We start from the raw sequence: 27682 nt of genomic DNA, 5'->3' as shown, positions 1-27682 counted from the left end.
CCCGGGGCTGTGGCTTCTCTCCAAGGGGGTTTACGCTCTGTGTGAAGCACAGCCCTTCTGAGGCCAACAGAGGTGACAGCACCTGCTCTGCAGGGTGTTCGCAGCGTGCCCGGGCAGAAACCCGCATATGTTGTGCTGCTCAGCGTGTGGCGGCCTCGGAACTGAGGTCTCCTCAGGGTGCAGGCCCTGTAGTGGGATTGCTGGGCCATATGGTAGCTTTATTCCTAGTTCTCAAAGAAATCTCCATACTGTTTTCCACAGTGGCTGTATCAGTTTACAGTCCCACCAACTGTGCAAGAGGGGGTTCTCTTTTCTCCATACCCTCTCCAGCATTTATTTTTATAGACTTTTTTTTTTTGGATGATGATGGCCATTCTGACCGATGTGAGGTGATACCTCCCTGCAATTTTGATTTCCATTCCTCTAGTAATGAGCGATGTTGAGCATTTTTTTTGCAAATGCATGGCAGCATTTGATATAGAGAACAAGCTAGTGGTTACCAGTGAGGGGGGAGGAGGGGGTGATATAGGGGTGGGGAGAGGGAAGTACAATCTGTTGGATGTAAGACAGGCTCAAGGATGATTGTACAACATGGGGAGCCAATATAGAGACAATATTTTGGAATGACTAAGTGGAAAGGAACCTTTAAAAAGTGTATAAAAATTTAAATGCAAAATAAATAAATGTTTTAAAAGAAAGCAAAAAAAAAAAAACCTACATGGCAGCATTCAAAAGGCCAGCCATGAAAGTTCCTGGGTCTAGAGACCACCCCAGTGCTGGGAGGGGTGTGAAGGTACATGAGAGAGAAGCGTCTCCAATACAACTGCCTAATGTCCCACAGCCTTCCTCTCCCTCCCTGCTCCACACACAGCTCCTCTGCATTGGAAGGAGGTGTTATACAAAGAGGACATTCACCCCTTCCTCTAAACACAGGAGAGAAGATGAGTTTTACCTTCGTAGAGCAACTCCGGCTGACAGTAGACTTGGTCATCTTTTTCCTTTAGGGCTCGTGCTGTTGTAGACGACAGTTTGATTAAATTGGAGCCCACTTCTGCATTCTGAAAGAGATCAGTTTTTCCAAATAAATTAAAACGTTGTCCAGAGCCAACACTTGCTTTATGTGCACATTTCTAAAAGAATGCTTCAGTGTCTGTCATCTTGTTTTGGCCTCACGCTAGCCACCAGGAGCAGCTATTATATGATTGGTGTCCTCAGTTAAAAATGAGAATTGGGGACTGGAGGTGCCTTCCCGAAGAAGGCAAAGCTGGTGGGCTGTGGAAGGGGGCTCCAAACCCCTAGAACATTTCTTCTGTTCTGGGCTGCCTGATCCCTCACAGGTGAAATGGGTGTACTTACAAGGGAGATGGATGTACTTACAAGTTCTTATAAGTTCTCGCTTTTTAAATACTGTATGATTCACTTGTAAAAGGCTGCATCAGTTATTAAAAATGTGTTTATAAAGAGTTCATAAGAACATGGGACATGCTCATGATAGAACACCGAGTGAAAAAGCAGCAGAGAAAGCTGCAGACACGGTCTGAGCTCAACCATGTTAAAAAAGAAAAGAAATTACATTGAGAAGAGCCTGGGAGAGATATGCCAAATAGTAACAATATAGCATGCACTGGGTTATGGAGACTTTAATTTCTTTTTCTATGTTTTTCTAGATTTTCAGTATTTTCTCCTATGAAAAAATAGGAGAAAAACAAACAAGCAGAAAAGAAAAACAAACCTGAGATAAAAATTTCTTGGGAGGAAAAAAATATCTATGAAGGACTTTGTTCAGTACTTCAACCCGGGAGAGAGACTAACACAATTAATTAAATATCTATCGAGCAGCAGTTATTCCGTGTCCTCACACACTTGCCGTGGTACCTTGAACAAGTTACTTGACATCTCTGAAGTCCAGTTTCCCCACCTGTATTAATGAGGTATAGCACAAGCATTGTATAAATAGCATCTGCATCTCCGAGTTATCATGCAAATTAAATAAAATAACCCATGCTGTTGGCTTACAAGAAGACCAGGTTAACAGTAAGTGCTAAATAAATGTTAACTGCTGTTGATCACATAATTGTATTATTGTATTATTATTATTATTATTGCCACTATCCCTGGTGAGTGAGTTCAGGTTGGGCACTTGGGACGGGGATGAGGAACAAGATCACTGGCATCTGTGGAATTCCAGGAGGAGAATTACTGTCATGCCTGACTTCTCATTTAAACTTTTCTCGACTTTCCAAATGTCTCCAAACAAGTTTTTATTTTTTTATTTTTCAAACAAGTTTTTATAATTAAATCAATAAGTGGCAACCCACTGCAGTATTCTTGCCTGGAAAAGTCCCATGGACAGAAGAGCCTAGTGAGCTATAAAGTCCATGGGGTCACAAAAGAGTCGGACATGACTTAGTGACTACCCAACAACAACAAATTTGAACAGCAGCAGCGTTTTGCTAGGAAGGCAGGACATTTCCTGCATCTTAGAAGATGAATTTTGAGATGTGTTTAGTGCATCCCAGTTAACAGAGGAGGAAACTGAGGCCCAGGGTAGGAAAGTGGCTTGCCCAAGGTCACACTAGGGGAGCAGAAGCTGGGCCCAGACCTCCACACTGTGGTTCTTCTGCTCAGAAGCAGAAGCACTGCAGGCTGCAGGCAAAGCAGGTACAAAGGCCCTGCGGCTGGCCCGTTCCCCTCCCATAGCCTCAGCGCCAACGTCCCTTTCCCTGACAGCTCAGTCTGCAGTGTCTCCAAGGTGTCTGTCCCACGCTGTAATTACCTCCTTTATGCACCTGGTTCCTTCTTGGATGCTGTCTTCCCTGTGAAGACAGTGACCACATTTCACCCTGTGCGTGGCACAGAGGCAGCTCTAGGAAGTACCTGCTGAAGGAATGCGTGAATGTATGACTTAATGAGCTTCCCTTCAGCTCTCGAGAGGCAGAACATGTGCTTTGCAGGTGGCTGTAAGAATCAGACAAAGGGCATGGAACAGTCATCCAGCGCCGGCACATCGGGTATCTTGTTGGGAGCAGCTCTTGTTTGCCTCCGCCTGTGCGCACAGCCTCGCAGACAGTGAGAGGCCCTGCCCGCTGCCTTGTAGTCACGAGGCAGCAGCCATGGGCCTCTTGTTCATGTCCCGGGCTTGATTCTCAGGGAGGCGGTCTGCAGACATGTTTTCTGGCTCCAGCATGAAACTGGTCAGACTGGTTGAGGCATGGACCATGAATTTTTCCACACACAGCAGTAACGAGCATGACTCGGCTGCTTTCTGTGGCCAGTGTGTTTGACTTTGGGAAGAAATTGCTCTCCAGCCAGAATTCAATAAAATCCTGCAGACTGGCTTTGAAATTCTTCAATGCGAGGGATCTCCCAGGAGAAGCAGTTAATCTCAGTCATCCCCAAAAAACACTGGCTTTGAAGTTTGGCAGTTCAGGGTGTGAAATCTGACTCTATAGGTTTCTTCATGAGCCCGAGCAGGCTTCCCCGAGACTACGTGAGCTGGAGACTGCTTCTGCCTGCTTCCTCATTTACAAAACTGGGGGCAATCTGTAACTTCTGGACAGATGGCGAGTGCAAGCGAAGGTTCCTTCGACCGGCGTCTGAGCACCGTGGTTAGGATTAAATAATGGTTATGAAAACACCTGGTCCAGGGCCAAACCCATTGTAGTTAGTAACTTGGAATGAGACAGACAGGCCTGGAAATCCTAAGTCAAATCCTACAATGATTCTGCGATGTTGGGCAGGTTACTTTCTCTCTCATCTGTTGTCATGGGGATGACAAATAGCTTCAAGCACTCTCATGCAGATTCGGTGAGGAGCATGCAGACCATTACATAGCCCCACACGTTTGAGGGGGGCATGGCAATCCAGTATTCTTGCCTGGAGAACCCCCATGGACGGAGGGGCCTGGTGGGCCACAGTCCATGGGGTCGCACAGAGTTGGACACAACTGAAGTGACTCAGCATGCACGCAACATCTGCAGGACCCAGGATGAGCGCAGAGGCCCGCCAACCCTGTGTCCACATATATTGAATGGTTAAGTCAAATACCATTTTATCTTCCCTTCCTCTATACACAGAGCTTCAACATGTTGTGGAACTGTGCTGTCTGGGTGAGGCAACCACCCCCAGCCACAGGTGGCTATTTAAATTTAAATCCAGTAAAATTTAAAATTCCATTCCTTGGCTTCACTGGCTGCATTCAACAGCCCAGGCATGCAGTCCAGCGGCTGCTGCGTTGGACAGAGAACATTGCTTCATCGCGGCAGGCAGGTTTCTAATGCACAGTGCTGGGTCTGGAAGGATGCATGTGAATTTAGAATTCCAGGACTCCTTGGCCTTCTGGAATGGGGTGCAGGGGAGAATGAAGGCCGGCCGGCCTCTGGGCCCAGGCTCCCCACCTCCTTTTCTTCCGGCTGCATGGAAGCCCCGGCCTCCCCTGCCTCCCTCGTGGGCACCGGCAGTACTGTCTGCCCTCAGGACAGAGGCAGGCGGGGAGGCAGGTGTGGGACGTCTGGGCAAGGAACTCAGGGATCCCAGGTTACGGCTGGGGTCGGGAGGGTGCCCTTCTGGGTGGGCACCCTGTGGCCCCGGGGGTTCCTCACCCTGTGGAGAGGGCCACTGGAGAAAAGCCAGAGCAGGGGTCCCTCTGGCCGGTCTAAGAGAAGAAAAGGCAGCTAACACCGGGTCCAGTGCAGAGGGAGCCCTTGAGGAGCGGTGGCTTCTCTTACTATCTGAACACAAGATGAACCAAATCTACTGAGCCACCCCTTTGAGGTCGAAGATGCCACCCCCACGCACTCCTGGAGGCAGCGCACGGAGCCCTGCTGGGTGAGGGCAGGGCATCTGGCACAGACAGGCCACACCACCCAGGCCCCTGGGGGCCCAGCCCCGCCTTAGACAACCCCCACGCCACCCTAACAAACAGGCCAAGGGTGCCAATGGGCCCCTCCTTCCTCTGACCCCAGCTGGCCCAAATGCTAGAGAATCTGGGGCAGCTGGGAGGCCTCAGACTTCTGAACACACTTCACCCACTCTAGCCCCTTCTACATGGAAGGCACTTTCCAAGGCCTTGTGTCCTTTGAGAGACCTTGCATCACCTTTCTCATTCATTCATTTAAAATATCTAAGGGCTTCAAGAGAACCCGCTGAGAGCCAGACCCTGTGATGGGTGCAGGGGACAAATGGCTGACAAGACCAAGAGTCTGGGCCCCTTGGGAGCTTTCACCAGAAAAGGTGACCCAACAAGCTCATTACTCCGGAGATCAATGTGAGCAAAGAGCTGTAGGTGCCACTGGAATACACAAACCCACTGAGGGAGTCAGGACGCCAGACCTGAAGGATGAGCAGGAACTAGGATCCTGGGGTGGGGGTGGGGGGTGCCTGGGAGCCATGCCCACCCCTGACCCCTCCCCTGGAGGTTCTGCCTTCACTGGACTGGTGGTCCCAGAGCCCCCAGGCCAGTCTGACCTGAGGCAGAGACGAGAATGGGAGACTCACAGAAAGAGGATGGCAGAGGGACAGCGATGTGCAGAGGCCCCAGAACGAAGGGCATTTGAGAAAAGGTGGCAGCCCCTGCCCCAAAGGCCCTTTGGTAATATACTTGTGGACGGATGGAATCTGAGCTGCTGGATCTGAACACACAGGCCGTGTCTGCCTGCTCAACCTTCCCCTGTCCACATGCAGTGAAGCAAGAAGACATTCTTTAAGGGACAATAAACAGCAATTAAAAAGCATGGCCAGAGCTACCCTTCCCAGCACTCACTTTTCTTTGCAGATGGTTCACGCAGCGCCTGTTTAAACTGTACAGGCTAAACTTCTTAATAGCTTGGTTCCAAGGAAGCAGATTGTTTCTGGAGCTTGTTAAGAGGTGACAGAATCCTATGGTGCGCACGTTGGGGGAGGGTGCTTCCTCTCCAAGCATCACCCCAGGCTGAGGTCTGTGAGGCCGGGGGAAGGGTCGGGCCTCGGGACTCACCCTCTGGGTGACAGCCCCCACCCCACTGCCCCACCGTTGCACCCTGGAGCCAGGAAACGCTCCAAGCAAGCGCTGCACTGTGGAACTTCCCAGAGTGGGGGGCGCAGAGGTCAGGGGCTCAGGTGGAGATTCTGTGGGACACGGCCGTTCACTCGTTAGCCCTGAATCACACTGGGAGAAAGTTAATCCCTTCTTCTCTTCCAATCTTTCCGACCCGGTCAAGGAGAGCGTCTCAGTTAGGTGCCACTATACCCTTAACACTTAATACTTTCCCAGTGTTCTCTTTAAGGAAGAGATCAGGTCTTGGCAAGAGCACCAGCATCAGGCCAGCGCTCAGGACCTGTGCTTCATCACAGCACTTCATGCTCATCGCTTCCTCCTTTGGCAGCACGCAAAAGCTGGCTTTGCCCTGGGTTGTGATAGGTTCCCTTCCAAATGAGTTAGGGAAAGAGGGAGTTGATTTAAATGAAAACATGATTTTGTAAATGTTAACAGAAGTGGTAGGAAATACAGTGAACATCAGAGAATACACAAGTGACTGCAGATGGGGGAAACGCTGAGAGGAGGAAGGACCCAGCTCTGTGGTCTGACAAAGCTGGGCTCAAATGCAGGCCCCAGGGCCTCTGGCTGGGAGGGGTCTGGGGGTGGTGGAAGCCTCTCTGGGCATGTAGGAGTGTCTTCTGTTACCTATGCCTGCAGGGGGGCCCTGTGAGGGCTCAAGGTGACCCTCTGGGGCTCTTTCCAGGAGTTAGGTCAGCTCAGGAGATCTGCAGAGTTATACCCCTTACCAGCTCCAAGGAAGGGCTCAGAGCCAGTCTTGGCTTTGCTACCAGGCTGTGTGACCTTGGGCACGTTCCTTAACCTCTCTGAGCCTCAGTTTCTTCATCTGTAAAATGAGGCTAACGTGAGGATCTCTCCCATAGGTTTTGATCATTAGGTGAGGTAAAGAAAATAAAATGCTTAGCAACATACCTGGTACATAGAGTGTGTTCAGTACAGATGAGCCTTCAAAATTGAATTGAACTCAATTGGGTTTCATTTAAATTAATTAAGTCATGAAGGAAGGAAGTTCTGGAGCCAGAAGCCTCTGTGGCCTTTAAAACCAAGCCCAGCGCCTGGGCAGCAGCACCCTAGTTGAGGGTAATGTCTGGCCCGGTGGTCATTTTGAATGTAAGAAAGAACAGGACTGTTCAACATCAGGGAAATGGGTAAGCAACTGGAGATGAATCCCCACCACGGACTGTCCAGCAAATATTTTAAATGATGTCACAGAAGAATATTTAATCTCATGGAACGATGTTTAGATATATGAGGAGGACAGAAAAGCTGTACAAAAAAAATTATGTACATATTCGTCATGAAAAAAAGAGGCACTGATCCACGCCACAGTACTGATGACCTCTGAAAACATGCTAAGTGAAAGGAGCCAGCCACAAAAGGCTGCTTCCCATATGATCCCGTTTATATGAAATGTCTCAAATAGGCAAACCCACAGAGATAGAAAGTAGGGCAGTGGTTGCCTGGGGGTGGAGGGAATGGGGGAGGTTGATGGTTAACAGGTACAAAGTTTCTTTTGGGGGAAATGAAAATATTTTAAAATTGATTGTAGTGAAACTCTGTGAATATACTACAAGCCATTGAGCTGTACACTTTAAATGAGTGAAAATGGGTGAATAGTATGGTACATGAATTATATTTCATTAAAGGGGTTAAAAATTAAGCACAGTGCAATTTTTTCTCTAAAATTAAGAAATACATATTTATATGCTATATAATAATCTTAGAAAAGCAAATGACACTGTACATACTTTTGAACAGCTTTGATGTATATATACAATATGCATATGTTTGTATGCATATATATCATTATATATTAATATGTATGTATATCTTCCTGTCTATTTGCCTGTCTATCTACGGAGAGAGAGCGACTTGGGAGGCAATACAAATATATTCGCAATGGGCTTATGGTGATTTTTTTCCTTTTCATTTATCTATATTTTCTAAAATTTCTACCGTGAATATGTTCAATATTTGCAAAAATAATGAAAGCATTTTCTGCCTATCTCTAAGAACACCTCATTTTGAATTTCAATGTCAATGAAATCAGGACCAAAGCCACTTCCCGAGTGGGCTCACCTCCCCCAGAACTCAAGCCGTTACCTTGTCCACGTGGAGGGGAAGCGCGAACCTCTTGAGGGTGGGCATGGAGGTGAGCCTGGAGTTCTCCTCGAAGTCCTTGTTCAGGTTGGCCAAGTAGAAGAGCTGGTAGAGGCTGCCGTCCTCGTAGGCGATGACGTCGAGCAGGAGGCAGCCATCCTCTTCGTAGGCGTTGACGTGGTGAAACACCACCATGGGGTCTGTGTAATACTTGGTCAGCACAGGCTTCCGCGTCCTTCGGTCGATGATGTGAACGTGGGTCTGAAAGGAGACGCAGCCCAGGGCTCAGCTCTCTCTCTGCCAGCCCCACACTGCAGCCCTGGGCAGGGGACGAGGCCCGGCCAACCACTCACCTGCTCAGGACCCTTAAGGGACCCTTGCCTTTCTGAGCCTCTCTGTCCCACTCCAGGCAAACCTCACAGAAGCGATGGGGAGGAGGGAAGCTTTGCCGCATGGGGTCTCGGCCTCACCTGGAGGACGGGACCTTTCAGAAAGGCCCCTGAAAGTGCACTGTCTCCCCGACCTTCACTCAACTGAGATCCAGGTGGGCGGCAACTGGCCAGCTCCCCGGCAGTGGCCGAGTTGGGGAGGACCAGTCAGGGCCAGCCCTCTCAGCTTCCGCAGGTCCCACCCATGGCCAGAGGCCCTGAAGCCCCGTCCTGGGTCCCCTCCCCTGACCCCGGCTCACTGAAGATTGTCCCAGCAACCGGGCTGCCCTGGAGGGCTGCGGTGCTGGGGGACTGGTCTAGTCAAGCTGATATCAGCTCAGTAGGCCTCCGCACACACCTCTGGGTGTCACAGGCTCTGGGTAGCAATTAGCCGTATCTGCAGCCCCAGTTGCTTAATCCAAGGGTGAAGGGGGTGTTTTCTTTCTTTTGGCAGCTCTGGTCTAACCATCCTCCTCTGAAAGGAGGGAGGGGCAGCTCCAGCCACCTCCGGCTCATCGTCTCTTTCTTTCTCCAAAATCAAGCTCTGAAGTTAAGTGGGGGTGATGGGGGCTGAGTGTTGCAGAGGGACAGTGGGTTTGGGAGATGAACACAGGGCAAAGTGACAGGCACTTCTTTCCCATAAACCCAATCCTGGGGTCAGCCACAGGGACTGCTCAGAAAACTCTCCAAATGCATTCAAAGCCCTGCCAGGGCTCGGGGGCTCTCACTGTGGGACTCTCTGGGGTCAGAGATCCCTGTGGGATCCCTGCAGCCTGGAGGCCTACAGGGCCCTGATGCTCCAGGTCCTCCAGAGCAGACCCACTTCCACTGGCCCCCTGATGGCCCCCTTGCCCAGCTCATTCGTGCCACAAACACTGACACATTTTGGGGGGAACTAGAGAGATAAACTCCCCACACTTTCATGCAGTTTATAGTCCAGTGGGGGTGAGGCCAAGGGTCAGTGACCAAACATACATGTGAGGGATAATGGCTGAGCACGAACGGGAAAATGAGGTGGGAGGTGAAGAAAGCCTGGTAGTGGGGAGGGGTCTGTGACAGACAGGAAGATCTCAGGGAAGGGGGTGGGGGTTGGCCTTAGAGCCAGACTTGCATTCATCAGGGGAGGGAGCCGGCTGGGAAAAGAACGTTCCAGGGGAGGGGGCAGAAAGTGCAGAGGCCCCGAGGCAGGAACAAGTTGGGCAGGTCTGAGATGGAGGAGGGAGCCAGAGGCTGGGCTGAGGGCGAGATGAGGGCCTTCCCAGGCCTGTGAGAGAGGCCTGTGAGAGAGGCCTGTGGGTCTGATTCTGGGGAAGACGGGGAACCAGCAGAAGGTTCTGAGCAGGGGAGGGACCTCACAGAGCTACTTTGCTCCCTCTCCTCCCTGAGAACGCAGGCATTAAAGAGGGGGCGGCCACAAAGACATCTCTGTATGGGTGCCCGAGGATGCTCGTGGAAAGGGGAGCACAAGGGTGCTGAATGGACAGTGGAGGGGCCCTCTGGCGGGGCTGGATGGGGAGGCGGGGGGGACTTGGTTGCTGCTTTCTACACTCGTGTGCTGTTTGAACAGACAAGGCTGAGCTCCTTGCCCTAACTCGGGACCCCTGTGAAGGCCCACCCAGCCTCAGAAGTCTCTGGAAGGCTGGTTGGTGCCTCTGGGGACACTGCCTAGGAGCTCACTTCCTCCCCACTGAGCCGCACCCCACCCCCTCACCTGCTGACCTCCAGCTGGCTCTGGCTGTCCTGGTGCTGCTGGGGGTCCCCCGCCGGGCCTTACCTTGTCCTCCCCATGGAAGGCCAGGCAGGAAGCCCAGCTCACGCCCCGAATGTAGGCCGTGGCCATCTTGAGGATGTCCAACTTGAAAGGCTGCTCGAGGAAAATGATGTAGTTCTCAGTGACTCCGAAGCTGTGGTAATAGCTCGGGGAGAGGAGGGAGCGGGCAGCGATGGAGCAGAAGACCTCCGTGTCCTTCAGAGGGCTCCGGCCCTCCTTCCTGCCCCCTGGAGAGAAGCCAGCCTCAGGAGCAGCACGGGACCTGACTGCCCCCCAAGGACACCATGGGGCCACCGCCTCCTACAGCCCAGCCTCTCAGCCTGCCCCGCTGCTGAGAAGAACCTTCGAGTGAGACTGGACAGCAAACTAGGTGAAGGACTGCTGCCTGGCTGAGGCAGGGACCGGACCTTCCCCCCGGGGGGCCTGGTTTAGCATCTGAAACCACTGCCTTCCCAGGCTCAAGGCCCCCGGAACAATGGGCCCCTGGGCCAGGTGTTGGCAACTCCTGCCCAGGGTTAAGCCGGTCTCCACCTGCTTCCGAAATAAAGGTTTATCTGGAGCGTGGGCCACGCTGCTGCCTCCTGCAGAGCCCACGGCTGCTTTGCCTTCAGGATTCAGAGTCGAGCAGATGTGATGCAGACCACGCAGCCGGCAAAGTCTCAAATATTTACGTTGGGGCCCTTTACGGAAAACATTTGCCAACCCCCGCTCTGGAGCAACACTCCTCAAACTTCCACGTGCACGCAGATCATCTGGGGGGTCATGACCAAGTGTGGAGCCTGACTCAGCCTGTGGGGCGGGGCCCAAGGCTCTGTATTTCCGTCAGTCTCCCAGGCCATGCCCTGGAGGAAGGCACGGCAACCCACTCCAGTGTTCGTGCCTGGAGAATCCCCATGACAGAGGAGCCTGGCAGGATACACAGTCCATGGGGTCGCAAAGAGTCGGACACAACTGAGCGACTAAGCACAGCCGCACCTGGGCCCTGGGCTGGCTTCCCAGGGTTCAGCTTTGACACGTGGCTGAGGACCATCGTCTGACATGCATTTCATGGAGTTTCTATGAATTCCTCTTGGCACTGCCTGTTCTGAGACACCTAGGGGTGAGCCCAAGTGCCTATGTTGATGTGACAGACTGTGACAGTCAAGGTCGGCTGTAAGATTCCCATTTTACAGATGGGAAACTGAGGCTTGGTGGGACAGCCAAAGGCACAGGGTTAAGCCAAAAAGACGCAGTCCCCTCAGCCTGGCCACCTCCTCTGTTCTTTGGAGGGAAGGGAGGGAACTGAAGGAAATACTGCAGGCGTGCGAGCACCTCGCCCGGCACCCAGCACGAAGGTGCTCAGGACTGCTCGGTCTTATTCCTCTGCAAGGATGAGTCACCCGCTGGCCAAAAGGCCTCCCCACCCAGGCCTGGGGCTGGGTTATAATGAGTGACACGCAGGCGTCCCCACCTGTCTTGTGGCCACCTGTGCACCCTGTAAACAGCTGGCTGTTGGGAGGGAGACTGTCGGGCTGTGGGTAGGTCTTTTCTTCACTAAACAAATGGGACACACAGCAAACGGGAAGGAAAGGCACCCTGGCCTGGGAGGCAGGAAGCAGGTGTGAATCCTGGTGAAGCACCAGCCTGGAGCAGGTGCGGAGGGTGCCTGCTCTGAGCCGTGGGGATGTCACCCGATCCCCTGGGGCTCCCGGTCCTCAGGAAAATGAGGTGGCAACCTCAAATGGCTAGTCTACACTCAGGTGTGACAGTCTAGGACCCTGAGCCGGACCCTGTACCCCTTTATTGGCTCAGTTAACGGGGGTTCCATTTAACAAGAGCACTCACTGTACTGTGTGACCCAAGGACTCCCATCTGCCAGTGGAGCCTGGAATTTGCTGGACAGGGGTGCTCTACAGAGTGGTGAGGGAGGGGCCCACGGTGATCTCGGATGGAACCAGGAGGTCTGGCTGAGCGCCCTCGCAGCCCTGCACCGTCCCCGGAGCCGCAGCCGCTCGGAGGCCTGGTCTCCCGGGTGTGGCACCACGAGGGTCCTGCCCAAACAAGGGCTCGGAGGCCTGCCCCTCTCCCCAGCAGGAACGTGCAACCACAACTGGCCTGGGCACCGTTCCAGGCTCCCGGGCCTGAGTGAAGACCTCTAGAAGACCCAGAGAACAGGGCGGAACCTGGAGTTAATGCCCGCAGGCCTGAGCTCCCTGAACGACCCGGGAAGCCTGGCTTTTGGGGCTGGGATGAGAGACAGCAGCACAGCCCTGACAGATGCAGGTTTGTCAGAAAACTAAAAAATGAACGACTAAAAGGAAGGATGGATGATGGATGGATGACGACATCAGTGGACAGATTGATAAATAAATGATTAATGGATAAATTAATGAACGGGAATCGAAAGAAAAGGAGGTTGGAAGAGCAAAGGGATTCACTTCTTCCAAAAGGAAGGGTAGCATCATCCCTTTTCTCCTAAAGGAGAAAAGCGAGTCCATGGTCCTCTGAGTCATCGATGTGGGCAAGTATCAGGTTGAGTGTTGTGCCATGAACCAAAACCAGAGCTCTTCCCAAAGGGCCACCCTTGGTGTTCACGCCTCATCGCAGCCCCAGAATGCCCCACCTGGGACTGTGGCAGGGATCTTAAAGATCACATATTTTGTCTTCCCCTTGTCCACGATGGATGTGCCAACGTTGAGAACGTTTCCAGCAGCGTCGTAGTGAGGATGTGATGTTGCCAGATTTACAGCCACATATTTACGATAATCAACCTGCAAAACATGATGGTCAGCTGCTTTTAAATCGGGGAAAGGGTGAAGTCCCGCGAAGAGCTGACCGACTCCAGGTTCAGGGAGATGACGGCTATTTTTGCACATCTCCCAACCTGAAAATAAGGCAGACATTGCCTTTAAAGGAGACGCTTCCTCTTGCGACCTGATGTAACCCCGTGGGGGCCCCCACAGCACATAGGCTGCAGGGGGCTTGGTGAGCTTGTGTGTTCTCTGATAGTTGTTCCTCTCGGGCCCCGCCAGTGGAAACCCGATGCCTCACCGCAGAGAGCTCCAAGTAACAACGTGGGCAGTCCTAATCCTGGCTCTGGTGAAGTCATTGAAATCCTCCCCTTTTGTATCCCACAGAGGCATAAATCCCCAGGCCTCTCTCCTAGGGTTATTCTGGGAACGGAGAGGTTACAAAAAGCATCTGGTCAAAGGGAAACACTGACTAACGACCTCAGTAACGATCCCGACTCCAAACAGGCCACAACCATAGAATGATGGGGTGGCCAGGGAACCAGCCGTTCGCCCTTCCTCTCCGAGAACAGCACAACCTCTGGCCAAAAGTCAGGCGCTACCTCCTTCTCACCTAGTGATTCCTCTCTGCAGCTTTGTGGGAAGCGCTCCTCAGTTGGACCTATGCTGCCTAGCTTCAGCGGAGCCGGATGTGATTTCATGGCTAAGAAAAGCACTCCCTCTAACAGAGTGTTAAGAGGTATTGCAAAGACATCAAGGCTTTGAACAGCCAGCTGGACAAAACTGAAAGTGGGTCTACTGATCTTCAAGAAAATATAGACATGCTTCTGCCCAGGAAAGGTATCCGCTTGGGCACTGGTTTTTGCACCCATGCTCTGTGCCTAATGCCTCTCTTTTCAGGGCTGCTGGGAGTCCTGGACAGCCCAGCACTGCCATTCATTCAAATTTCCATTGAGGGGCCACTCAGTGCCAAGGACTGTCGACACTGTTAGGGGTCAAACTGGATCTTCCAAAAAGGCAAGTTGAAGCAAGTCCTAACCGCTCATGTCTATATTTGGGAAATAGGGTTAAAATGAGGTCATTCTGGAATAGGGTGGGTGATTTGTATCTTTACAAGAGATTGGAATGAGGCATCTGTAAACCAAGGGGCGACCACCAGAAGCAGGAAGAGGCAGAGAAGTTTCCTCTCCTAGAAGCTTCAGAGAGAACTGGGCCTGCCAGCACCTGATTTCAGACTTCCGGCCTTCAGAACTGTGAGGGAATACATTGCTTTTGACCTAAGCGACCTAGTTTGTGTTCCTTTGTCATGGGAGTGCTAGGAACGAATTCAGACACAGAGATGACAGGACAGAGTCCTGCCATCAGGAAGCTTATAATCTAGTGCTAAGATGCCCAAGACGAGGGGATCAGAGGGGGGCTCTTCTCTGAGGGCCTGCAGCCTCCTGGCCTCCCCACAGAGGGTCCGTTCCTTAAGTCAGGCACTGAGGCTGCTTGTAGATTCACTGATACCTTCTCCAGGGTTTCCAGGGTCTGGGGGTTGATTTTCCTGATGTAATTGGTCTCTGTGGTCGCATAGAAGTCTTCTCCACACCTCATGATGTTGATCAGACAGTTGTCTGTGAAATCGGGGATGGTGTGGGACAGGTAGGAGAATGCTCTGAGGAGGAAAGCGAGTCAGCGGGTCAACCACTTGTCCACTCAGCTGGAAGGTTCTACTCCAGAGGGCTTTAGTTTGCCTACCACTTAAAACACTCTGGTTCAACTAAGGCAGGGAAAATGCTGGGTCATAACGGGTCACTTGAGGAATCTAACAGTCCAGAGATCGAGTTAACCCAAAACACCACCACATCCAATCAGCTAAGAAGGGAGTCAGCTGGGACAACAAGGCTGCCCACTGAGCCCTCCCCAGCTCCCCAAATCCAAAGGTCTCCCCCACCAGAGTCATCAAGAGCTGGTGGACTGTTCTCAAGTATTTTAAGAAGCTCTAGAGAAATCATACACATACCCATAATGGCTCCCCCGAAACTAGAAAAGCAGTTGATCTCTGCTTTGAGAAGGAATGAGAGTCCACCCTCGTTACCTCAACTTTGTCCAAGAAATTCGTTTCTTTGAAAAAGGAAAGTAAACCGAGTTAAGAACTGATCATTGATTAGAAGGCAAACTCAAAGCAGGAAGTCTTGGCCCCGTGTACTGGTGAGTGCTCCCCCTCCTGGCAATCCGTGTAACAGCAAGGATGCCTCACGAGCTGCGGTTCTCAATTCCTTCCCTCCCGCGCGGCCCCCTGGCTCCTCCCGCTTCTGCAATGGGGGTTCCCAGCCTGCTGTTTGCCGGACCCGCAGCGCTGGAAGCTGGGACTGGAGAGATGATGTCAGTTCTGGAGAAGCAGAAACCAGCTTCCCTCTCCAGGCCAGTCTACCTCTAAGACATTTCACAACCCTTCTATGCCTAGAGTATCAGAAAGGAGATGATGACCGCTGGCCTGATTCCCTGGCCAACAATTCAAAACGTGTAAGGCATGCATACGCATCACAACCCAGATGATTTTAAATGTATACAACTGAAAATCTCCCCCATCCTTCCTCCCGTTGGTTCCCCACCTCTCCCATGCCTTCTCCCAGGCTTTCTGCACATTGAAAAACAAACCTAGATATCCCCCTGCCTTATAGCACAAATTACAGCATATTATATGCTCTTTCTATACTTTACTTTTTTTCCCTTTTTCCCCACTTAGCAGTATATCCTGGAAATCTCCATTCAGTACATAGAGAGCGTCCTCAGTGCTTTTTATATCTGCCTGGTATTGTCCTGTATAGTGTTACTGAGATTTATTTAACACTCTTCTGTTAATGATCACCTGAGTTATTTTCAGTTCCTCATCATAACAAATCATTCAGCCATGAATAACCTTGTACATTTGTCATTTCAGACACAAGCAAGCACCTCTCTGGACTGAAGGGAATGTGCATTTGTAATTTTGATAGGTGATTTCAAAGTGCTCTCCCACCAGCCATGTGGGAGAACATCTAACAATCTGCCAGATGTTCTTTGCCTCGCCTGCTATCAGTGATCCAAAAGTACGTAGCCTGCATGGTCAGAGGCCATCACAGGAAGTTTTCCATCCACCCTAAACACACCATCAGAGCAAATGCTGGTTGTCTCGACCGTCAAGGATATCAGAAAGCAGGACTAGATACAAAACAGACAGTTACTTGGAAAATATGTTTTTGCAGGGGTCTGGATAGGCCATTGTTCCAAATTCTGACACCACAATCCGGTTTGCTTCGATATTGGCAGTGTAGGTATCACTTCTCAGGTATTTGCTCCTGTAGTAGACTTCGCCTGAAAGAGAAGCAGCAGAATCATCCCAGGCTTATTTGAAACTTATTTGAACTTCTTTCAGCCATTCTAGGGATGTGACAGGAGGAGGGGGGTGGGGTGGCTTACTGAGACTGTCCCTTTAATGTGTGTGCTGGATACAACAAGCACTGGTGTGAACTCTCACATACATTTCGGCAAGGTTGACTCACAACAATTCGGCAAAGTAAGTATTCCTAGTCCCAGCTCCATCTATGTATGAGGAAACTGAGGCTCAGCAATGTTCCATCGCCTTGTCCAGCATCACCCAGAGGCCTGCTGGCCCAGGCCATTGACCATGCTTTCCACTATGTTGGAATCCCTCCAGGTAAGGTCCAGGTTTGGAGGACTGATCCAGAAGGCCCCATACTCAGGCTGGCTTTCCTGAGGGCCCAGTTCAGTTCTGGGAGCCTTACATTAACAATTTAGCCCCTGGAGTAACATTTTTTTAATTGAAATAAACATGGTTTTATTTTTAATTATTAATGGTACAGAAGACTTTTTGCTCTAAAATTATTTTCCAAATCTCTAAAAAATTTTAGGAGCTCTAGGGGAGAGTCTAGGAGCTGCCTGTTTTTCTTGGCTCGTGACTGTGTCACTCTGATCTCTGATTCCCTTGCCACAGCTTTTCAAAGCCCTTGAAAGATGAGTGGAATTGAACCACAAATCGGGGAGGTGGGGCTAGGAAAGAGGGCGAGGTGTTCCCAGTCAGTCTCCCCAGAGAGTCTGTAAGTCAAGACCTGGGGTTGGGGAGCACAGCCCACTTCCTGTAAGGGCTGAGTCAGCACTGGCTGAAGCACCAGTTAGGTGCCTGAGAGCAGCAGGAATGAGATGAGGCTTGGGGACCCGTGGGGACCCCACCAGGTCTTCAGGGCTGTGAATACTTAGGCCTGGGACCTTCATTTTGGTGGATAATTTGAAATCTCTAGAATTTGGTGTGGGTTTTTTTGCCATTAATTAGCACATGACATTATGTTGACTTTTCATATTCCTTCATCTATGCTTCCATGGTTGGTACAATTATAATATGCTAAAAAGTGGGGCCTAAGACACACTGACAGCTCATTCCCATCAGAGAAATGCCCATCACATATCCACTGTCACAATGATGGGCTTCAAGGAGAGACTGCCTCTTAGGAAATTCTTGCCCAGGGATTGACATCTATACACTACTATATATAAAGTAGATAACTGATAAGGACTTAACTGTACAGCACAGGGAACTCTACTCAATACTCTGTTATAGCCTATGTGGGAAAAGAATCTAAAAAAAGAGCTGTTCAGTCGCTCAGTCGTGTCCAACTCTCTTTCGACCCCATGCCTGCAGCATGCCAACAGGCTCCTCTGTTCATGGGATTCTCCTGGCAAGAGTGCTGGAGTGGGTTACCACGTCCTTCTCCAAGAAAAAAGAGTGGATACACGTATGTGGATAACTGATTCACTTTTCTGTACACCTGAAGCTAACACAGCCTTGTAAATCAACTATAATTTAAAAAAAAATCTCTGTGACTTCGACTCTTGGAATTCACATGTTTGAATCCTCATGGGATGATGACTTTGTTTCTTATTGGAAAATAATCAAATCTATCGCTAAGGGGGACCTGGGTTGACTCATCTCCATGTGTGCTTTTTAAAAAATTTTAATTTTTAAAGAATTTTAGACTAAAAGGAAAAAAGTCCTCCTGTATACCCTTCCCCATCTCCACTTGGCCTTTATTATTGAAATCTTTGTTAATGTGTGAAAGCATTATCTTCTAGTGGCCTCTGCTGAGGGTTATGAGTCATTTTGCTTTCTTACTCCAGTTCTTTTCTTCCTGGTTTGGCACTAATTTCTGCTCTTCATGCTAACTGTGCACTAGAACCACCTGATTTTAAAGATCACGGAGGCCTGAGCCCCACCACACCAGTATGCTTGAGGTCATCTGGAAACATAGATGCTCTATTCTTACCCTTCGAGCACTGGGCAGGGTCTCAGGATTCACAGCTTAAATGAGCCTCCTGGGGGATGCTGATGCAGGAACCCACAGACCACCTTTTGAGAAGTACTGGCTTTATGTTACCTGCAAATCAGAGGGCCCTGATGGCCTTATGCGTGCCCTCTTAAATTGTGTATAGAAGTACTTAATGTTTTTGTTTATATTTCCACTGTTAGACATAGGGGAGGCTTTGAGAGCTCTAGAGAGGAGAGACCAGGCCAGCCTGTGCTGCACCAACACGTGCAACCTGACTGACCATCTCCGAAAAGAACAGAAAACAGCTGCTTACCTCTGAGAGTAAAGTTTTAGTCTGAAACCCACTAAAAACTTTTAGGGGCTTCCCAGGTGGCTCAGTGGTAAAGGCTCCACCTGCAATGCAGGAGCCACAGGAGATGCGGGTTGGATCCCTGGGTCTGGAAGATCCCCTGGAAGAGGAAATGGTAACCCACTCCAGTATTCTTGCCTGGAAAATCCCATGGACAGAGGATCCTGGTGGGTTTCCGTGCATGGGATCACAAAAGAGTCGGACATGATTTAGCAGCTAAACCAGAAGAGAATTAAAACTTGTGTGTTGCTTTAAGCTACTCCATCTGTGGTCATTTGTTACAGCACCCACCGCAAACCATGCGGTGCTCTTACCGTCTCTGATTGTGAAGCTGTGGAGCAAGGCCAGGCCATCGAACCAGTGGTTGTATCTGGTCTTGCCCACCGTGTGCATCCCAGGCCCATTGCGGAGCAGGGTTCCCTGCAGCCAGGCTGGAATCTTGCCTGATGAGAGAAAGAATGTTTAGTTTCCAGCTCTGCACCTAAACCAAAAAGCTCAAAGAAGTGGCCATACAGCCCCTGTACCACTCACTGCATCTGTTCACTTCCAGAAAGAATGTGCCTGGCATTGTGTGGGCGCTGAGGATACCGAGATGAACAGACATTATCCCTACTTTCAAGTGGGGCTTCCCAGGTGGTGCTAGTGGGAAAGAACCCGCCTGTCAGTGCAGGAGACATAAGAGACACGGGCTCTATCCCTGGGTTGGGAAGATCGCCTGGAGGAGGGCATGGCAACCCACTCCAGTATTCTTGCCTGGAGAATCCCACAAACAGAGGAGCCTGGCAGGTTACAGTCCATGGAGACACAAAGAGCTGGACATGACTGAGCACCCATGCACACTGCTTCCAAGGAACTCCCTATCCATTAAGAGACAAAGACAGAGGGAAATACCCAAAACACATTGAGATAAAGGCAATGCAACAGACTCAACAAGGGTGCTGGGTGGAGCAGAACTCCTCTCCAAGGTGGGGTGAGAGCAGGAGGGTGAGGAACACTTCCTGGAGGAGGTGACCTGGTTGAGTTTTGAGGGAGAGTTGGTGTTTGCCTTGCAAAGGCATGAGGAAAGAACATTCTAGAGCTGTGCTGTCCCATGTAAGGGAACTGTGTACTGGAAACTTGGCTAATCCCAACGGAGATGTACAGTAATTGTGAAATGCACACCAGATTCCAGAGACTTAGTATGAAAAAGAAATGTAATACATCTCATTAGCAATTTAAAAACATTAGTTATATGTTGAACTGATACCATTTTGGATATGTGGCATTAAGTGAAAAACACTATTAAAATTAATGTCCTCTGTATCTTTGTACTTTTTTGTACGGGGCTACTAGAAAATTTTAAATTATACATGAGGCAGGCATTCCATGGCTGTTGGGACAGTGTTGCAGGTGCTGTCGGCGCCCTGCCCACGTGCCCTTGGCTTTCTCCTCTCCCTGAAGGCTGCTTTCTGCAGATACCTAAAGCGCTTCACCTGAGGGCTTTGTTCTCACTGTGGAGCAGCTCTGCACATGCGTGGACAAGCCGGAACCACGTTGGAGAGTTAGTGCCCCTGGAAGCTGCTCTCACCCGACGATAGATGGGTGCTGTGGGTCCAAGGCCACCACCTCCTTGTCCTCGGTGGACACAATGTGAGGCATGGTTTATACTTTGCTCGGAGGATCCAGCTCCAATGACTCCTGGTGGTCAATGGCTTGAAAACGCCTCCTTTGCTGCCTTCCCAGTGTTTCTTGGGAAGCACATCCCAAATAAGTGACTTACTCCTGAATTCTTAGCTCTGGAGAAACCTGAACCCAGAGACCAGAGACTAGTTCAAAGACCAAGAAGTGTGCAAGCTGTTTAGTAAGAGCTGGCCTGTAACTTTCAAGTGAGGGTATAGCAAGTATTGAGGTTGCAGGGTTAAGTAGGGCCAAGAGGCCAAGGTCAATAAGACCATACCTAGCTTTGATTTGGTGCTTAGAAGAAAGGGACACTTTTGATGGGTGTGGGAATAATAGGATTAATTTTTTTTTTTTTGCAATTTAAAAAATTGAGATAAAATTCACATAACATAAATCCATCATTTCAAAGTATACAATTCAGGTTTTTTTTTTTAGTATATTTACAATGTTGTGCAACCATACCACTAACCCAAGAGCATTTTCATCACCCCCAAAAGAATCCCTGTGCCCATTAGCAGTTAATCCGCATATGCCACCCAGCCCCTAGCAACCCCTAATCCACGTTCTGTCTCTAAGGACCTACCTCTTCTCATACAAATGGAATGTGATTGGATTTGGGGTACCAAAAGTTATTTCTGGCTGTGGTGTGGACTGTGGGTGGGAGGAGAAGCTAGAGAGAGGTGGGAAGACCTGAGAGAGGAGGAAGATAGTAGCAGTGGGACAGAGAGAAACAGATAAAACAAAGGAACTTAGAGTTTGACTAATTGTAGGGAAGTAGGAGGGGAACACTGAAAAAGTGCCAGCCGAGTCTCTTGCCTTGGGTGTGACTATTCACAGCGACCTGGGACACAGGAGAAGGAGTAGGTTGAGGCAGAGCAGGGAAAGATGAATCTGAGCTTATAAGTAAAGCCCTAGACGTAAAAAGAAGAACATTTGTGCTGTGCCTAGTCACTCAGTCATGCCCATCTCTTTGCAACCCCATGAACTGTGGCCCACCAGGCTCCTCTGTCCATGGGGATTCTCCAGGCAAGAATACTGGAGTGGGTAGACTATCCCTTCTCCAGGGGATCTTCCTGACCCAGGAATTGAACCAGGGTCTCCTGCATTGCAGGCGGATTCTTTACCAGCTGAGCTACCAGGGAAGCCCTAAGAAGAACGTTTACTGAGCACTATGAACTGTAGTAGATTAAATCATGTAGTCATTGCAGCAAGCCCATATGGTAGATACGTGCTGACTTTATTAGCCATATGAGGAAACTGAGTCAGGAAATGCTCAAGTGCCTTGTTAAAGGAAGAATCAGAGTCACAAATGCACTGCCAGATGTGAGGCCAGAGCCTTGGCCTGGTCTCCCCGGACAGATGTGGCCACAAAGCATCGTGTGTGGCGAGCTGCCTGCAAGCAGACCCAGGCCGGCGGATTAGAAGTGACCCTGTGGGGAGGCCGGCCCTGGGCTGGAGCCTGTCCTCTGCTGGCCGCCTGGCCTCAGGCAAGTCGCTGCTTCTCCCGGGCGCTCAGTTTCACACCCATCAGGGAAGGAGACCCAGTTTACAGCAGTGGTCCCCCACCTTCATGCAGCCAGAGGGCTCTGAAAACACACATTTCTGGGCTCCACCCCTGGGTATCTGATTCAGAGCGTCTGAAGTGGGCCCAGGAATTTGAGATTCTAACGGGAGCCTGGGGAGTGCTCGTGCTGCAGGGCTGGGGACCCTCCTTTGAAAACAACTGACTTAGATCTAGAGGTTCATTCAGCGTCTCAGGTCCTGGGGTTCTTGTTCTCTAAAATTTCCAAGTATTGACATGCAGTCACTAAACATGAGCTGTCAAGGGAGTATAATGGCAAATGCCCACCATACCCCAGAGCATACAATGATGGGTATCACAGATCCACATTTTTTAAAAATAAAAAGTCATAGTAAGTGTACATTTGTTTTTTGCAAAAGTATTTATATATAAAGTCTACCTGTCAACAGATTAATCTATCTTTGTACTATCTTATGGGTTTCCTCAGTGACTCAGTGGTAAAGAATCCGCCTGCAATGCAGGAGACGCGGGTTCAATCCCTGGGTTGGGAAGATCCCCTGGAGGTGGGCAGGGCAACTCACTCCAGTATTCTTGCCTGGGGAATCCCATGGACAGAAGAGCCTGGTGGGCTACCGTCCACATAGTTGCAAAGGGTCAGACACAACTGAAGCGATGGAGCATGCATGCATATTCTATCTATATTGATGTTTCTTTTAAAAACTTAAAGAAAATAGACTCAAATATTAATAATCCTTAAGAGACAAAAGAAATATAGCTGATTTTTATTTCCCTCTGGGTTCTCATTTGCACTTCCAAGTTTTATACCTTTGTAATACACATACACATATAGATTGCACACTACCTCTGTAATCAGAAAAAATATACATAGACACTATTTCTTTCTTCCAAAAGCCTTCTGAGGCAATTCGTCTGCTGTAAAGCTCCAATGTGACTTGCCTGTCAGAGGGCACTGCTGTCTTGTCCTTGTGAAAACTGCCCATCTGTCCAAAACAGTGGTGTGGCTGAGCTGACCCCCTTCCCTGTTCTCAGCACAGCTCCTGGGACCCGCAGTGCAGACCACTCTCTGCCTTGTAGAGTCTAAACAAGATGGCCAGGAAAGTGGCCATGCAGAAGAGGAGGAGAAAGCTATGAAAGGAGGGCTCGTGTGGCAGCTCCCACCCTGGAGCTGTCTCATCTGCTCTGCAGTGCTTGCACCCTGAAACCGCACCTTTGAGGAAACTTCATCCGGCTCTGCGGTGCCCCCCCGCACTGTGCATGCACAGGAATGGGCGTTCGCACATGCTTCTCGTATCACTTTGAAATTAATTTAGGATGCACCCACTTTTACAAATACCACACCCTGGGGACGGAGCACAGTTTGCAGAATAATCCCACTGGCTATGAGCCAACAGCAGTAGTCCTGGGACTTTTCTCCTGGAAGTAGTGAGAATCACTGACTCCCCTTGAAAACCGAGTTATAATGCATAAAAGCACATCGAGATTTTCACAGGGAATATGCCTAGAATATGGATCATGTCTCCTCTATTTACGGTTTTCCAGATTTTCCAAAAATGATTTACAATGAGCATTACTTTTATAAGCAGGAAAAACAAAGTATACATCTAAACATATAAGTGCCCGTGGTTCATACAAAACGCTCACCTATTACTCGGGCCCTCACAGGCTCCAGTTGCTCCTTCTTATTTCTGCCAAATATTATTTCCATTGTGCTGCTGACAGTGAACAGATGCTCGTCCGTGTTCGGGGACTGCTCTCGGCCCTCCCTGTCTTCCCTCCCTGCAGCCTCCTTTAGTCTCCCTCCCTTCAGACGGCACTGGCTTCTCCCCGTGCTGTCCCTTCTTGGAGGGCCTGGGATCTCTTCCTGCACAGAGAGAAGCTGTGCTGGCGTGACTTGTGTTTGGTCAAAGGTCAGTTCCCCGGCCACGTGTCGCAGCTAATCTTTAATCCGCTGATTATGTCCCCAGCTCTCCCTTTCCACTTCCACTTTTGGCTGAACCAAAAAAAAACTAACAAACAATTTTCTTGATGGGTTTAAACTGGTGGGATGGGGGGAAGGATAAATTGGAAGATTAGGATTGATACACACTAATACATATAAAATAGATAACTAACAAGGAGCTTCTGTGTAGCATAGGAAACTCTACTCAATACTCTATAATGGCCTATATGGGAGAGAATCTAAAAGAGTGGCTATCTTGTATAGTATAACTGATTCGTTTTGCTGTACGCCTGAAATTAACATAACACTATGTTATGCTATTGCTTTAGTCGCTATGTTGTGTCCAGTTCTTTTGCGACCCCATGGACTCCTCTGTCCATGGGATTTCCCAGGCAAGAATACTGGAGTGTGTTGTCATTTCCTTCTCCAGGGGATCCTCCTGACCCAGGGATCAAACACATCTCCTGCATTAGCAGGTGGGTTCTTTATCACTGAGCCACCAGGGAAGCCCCAAATCAACTATACTACAATAAAAATGGAAAAAAAAAAAACAAAAAAACAACAACAACAACTAGCAAGATCATTTAGGGAAAACTGTTTTATTTTGACTAAAGGTCCCTGAGTCTCCTCACCACCCCCTACCTCCCAGCAAGAAAAAAAAACATCATATGTAAAGAGCAACTTAATTTCATTTTTTTGAAGAAGTAAACATAAAATGTTTCATGCACCCTTTTAAACAATAAATACTAGGAACCAAAAACTGTACTCAGGAACTGTAAGGAATAGTATTGAAGGTTCCTCTGCATTTCTGAATCTTGAGGTGAAGCTATCACTGGAAATCCACACTCACATTGCTATGAATGTTGGATGATGAGTTACTGACCTCACCTCCACTTAGGTTGCTTTAAGAAAGAACCAACTGTTCCCTCTTTGGGTGGAGCGAGAAAAGTGAGAGGCGCTGGCTTTTGTACAACCAGCTGGGTCTAGAAGTGTCAGGGCTGGGTCCAGACTGTCTCAGGATCGCAGAGCTCAGCTCTGAGAGCAGCCTGGCCTGGCTTTGCTCCACCATGGCCACACGTTCCAATCACCTGGTTGGGAGCTTTAGCAGTGTCCATGCTGGGCCCCACTCCAGGCCCACCCAGAGTCTCTGAAGGTGCAGTCCATCCCTCAGGAGTCTTGCAACTTCTCCAGAAGATTCTCACTTGTGCAGCAGGTGCTAAGAAACTCTGGACCAAGGAAAGATGCTACATGTTTCCAGTGATGCTAGTTTCATGTTCCTCCCTTTTCTGTGTCTGGCGTATGTTATGTACCCTCTTGGAGCCTCCATTTCCTTATCTGTAAATTGATATAGTGATATAAAAATCGCAAAGAGTCAAGAGTCTAGCAAAAGCCGCTGTCCCCAGTCAATGTGGGGGTCCTTTCTTCCCCACTGTCTCTGAAGGCATTTCTGTTTGACCCACATTTTCCATTCAGCCCCACAATAACTTGCCAGTTTATTCTGCTGTCTGGTTTAAACATGTGTATCCATGTCAGAGTTATTTATTCCTAGGTTGTGAAAGCTGAGTTCCTGTGAGGATTAAAGGAGAATGTCTGGCACACACTGAGCATTTGGGAAAAAACTACACTACCAAAGGCGGCAGCTCTGATGCAGAAGTAAAGAGCTCAGGGCTTATGGGGATCAGAAGACCTGGGCTCTATGATTTAAAAACTGTAACTTGTCACATGACCCCTCTGAACCTCACTTTATTCTGCCAAAAGGGTTGGCAATGCCCGAGTCATGGGGTTTGTTGAGCTGATCAGACTGAAGCTATAAAGTGAAAACACGACCATGTTCTCCTTGTCCATTTTGTATATTCAGAAGAGCAATGGGCCCCATCCATGGAGAATATTTTCTGAGTCAAGCACTTGGTAAAGCATTCTGCATGTACTGGCGTGCTCTGGACTTATATAATCCTGTGACATGGGTGTTCTTAGCAGTGTTTGGGGGGTGAGAAAACTCAGCGAAGACAACAAGGTTGCCTTGGAGCACACAGCTACTAAGAGATAGAAGCAAAACCAGGAAGTCTGACTTCAAACTACACACTCTTGACAATTTCACACAGCTCCGATGAGTGAGGGATGTTTGCTAGGTTTCTACTGAACAAAGTAATGGGTGTAGGACCCCAAGAGGGCCAGTCTTGGGGTTGATATGTTAGCCTCACTATATACAGAACACTGAAGAACCCCAGCAAGCTCTCTTCATTCAGGTTCCAACTGTTCCTCAGGGCAATGTTATGGTGAAACAAAGGATTTCTTACAATGGTGATAATAACTTGATCGTTACAATAGATCTCCATATTCATTATCTAGAGCTGCCATCACAAAGTAGCACAGAAGGTAATTTTCTCACTGTTCTGGAGGCTGGGAACTCCATAATCCAGGTGTCGGCAGGGTTGATTTCTTCTGAGGTGTCTTCTTGGCTTGTAGACAGTCTTCTCAATGTGTCCTCACACGGTCACCCCTCTGGATGTGTGCATCCCCCCAGTGTCTCTGTGCGTCTACTTTTCCTCTTAAAAGGACACCAGTCAGTTTGGATGAGGCCCACCCCAATGGCCTCATTCTACATTAATCACCTCTCAAAGGCCCCACCTCCAACACTGTCACATTCTGAGGGGCTAGGGGTTGGGACTTCAACATATGGAATGGGGAGTGGCACAGTTGAGCCCACCACAATATCATGAAGGCACAATGACAACTTAATACAGGATGTGTTGGCTGAAAGTGACAGAATATCTGCTGACACACCAAAGACATGCATTTATCTCGGATGTCAGGTCACCTGGGGGGCTCGGGGGCTCGGAGGCTCACCTGGGTCATCTTGCCAGGCTCCCGCCTCCCACACTGCTTCCTCAGGGGTTAGTTTTTCACTCTTGGGCTTGCTCAGTTTTGCTCAAGAACAACTGCCTTCCCTCCAGGAATCATGTCCTTGCAGAATAACTACAAAAGTAAGTAGATAAGATGGGGACAAAGCAGGCATTTTCTTTTTTTTTTACACTTGCCTCTCTTTTTGTGCTAGAGAAAACTCTTTCCCATAATCCCCTGAGCAGATTTTTCTTAGTCTCAGTGGTTGAACAGTGTCACACGACCTCCCCTAGTCCAGTCCCTGGCAAGGAGGAACAGCAGTGACCCGAGTTCCTTAACTCCATCAAAACCCCTGAGGAGCATGTTGCCACCTGAATCATACCAGGATTCCATCAGCAAGGAAAAAGGAAGGAATGGCTTGGGACAGGCAAACCACAGTGTTGGCTGCAGGCAGTACAATGTTCAAATTTACATTTCCTTAGCACCAACTACGGGCTGAAAATGCAGCAGCGGGTCAAATAGGAAGACTATTCTGTGCCTTCTTGGAACTTACACTGACTACATGCCAAATTCTGAGGATACAGAAGTGATTAATGAGAGTCAGTCCCTGCCTTAGGCTCTCATGATGTTCTTTCAGTTTGGGGGCTGTATATCCCACAGGACATACATCTCCTAAGGCAGTTAGAGGTGGTGCAGTGGTTCACGGGGCTGCCTTCATGCCAAACCTCCATCCTCCGTCTTTATAAACAGAGATAACAAGCAGCAGCTGCTATTTCCCAAAAAGCTCTGGCATCACTCTGGAACCATAAAAGCCTGACCACTGCTTTCTATGTCTTTGCTAATATGGAAGAATGGACAAGTAGGAGCTGTCTCCTGGCCTGTCCTCCGGCCTCTGATAAATACTACTCACTGGATGCTTGACACGTGCCAAGAAGTGTACTAAGTGTCTTATTAGCCATCTTTTACTTACTGTCTTCGAGGGG

At 49.4% G+C, this 27682-nt stretch overlaps 1 protein-coding gene across 1 annotated transcript in view; it reads right to left on the bottom strand.

The window, feature by feature from the left end:
• The window catches only part of BCO1 (beta-carotene oxygenase 1), a 29517-nt gene extending 5724 nt beyond the window's left edge, over positions 1-23793 (bottom strand). Inside the window, 8 exon segments of the mRNA XM_061138188.1 lie at positions 953-1058; positions 8138-8395; positions 10337-10560; positions 12936-13083; positions 14572-14719; positions 16272-16401; positions 19032-19160; positions 23561-23793. Coding sequence (XP_060994171.1) covers positions 953-1058; positions 8138-8395; positions 10337-10560; positions 12936-13083; positions 14572-14719; positions 16272-16401; positions 19032-19160; positions 23561-23624 — 1207 coding nt within the window. The 5' untranslated portion in view covers positions 23625-23793.
• Positions 23794-27682: the final 3889 nt, after the last annotated feature.

The sequence above is a fragment of the Dama dama genome, chromosome 4 (genome assembly GCF_033118175.1).
Source record: "Dama dama isolate Ldn47 chromosome 4, ASM3311817v1, whole genome shotgun sequence".
Classification (NCBI taxonomy): domain Eukaryota; kingdom Metazoa; phylum Chordata; class Mammalia; order Artiodactyla; family Cervidae; genus Dama; species Dama dama.
This window is presented reverse-complemented; position numbering and strand designations above follow the sequence as displayed.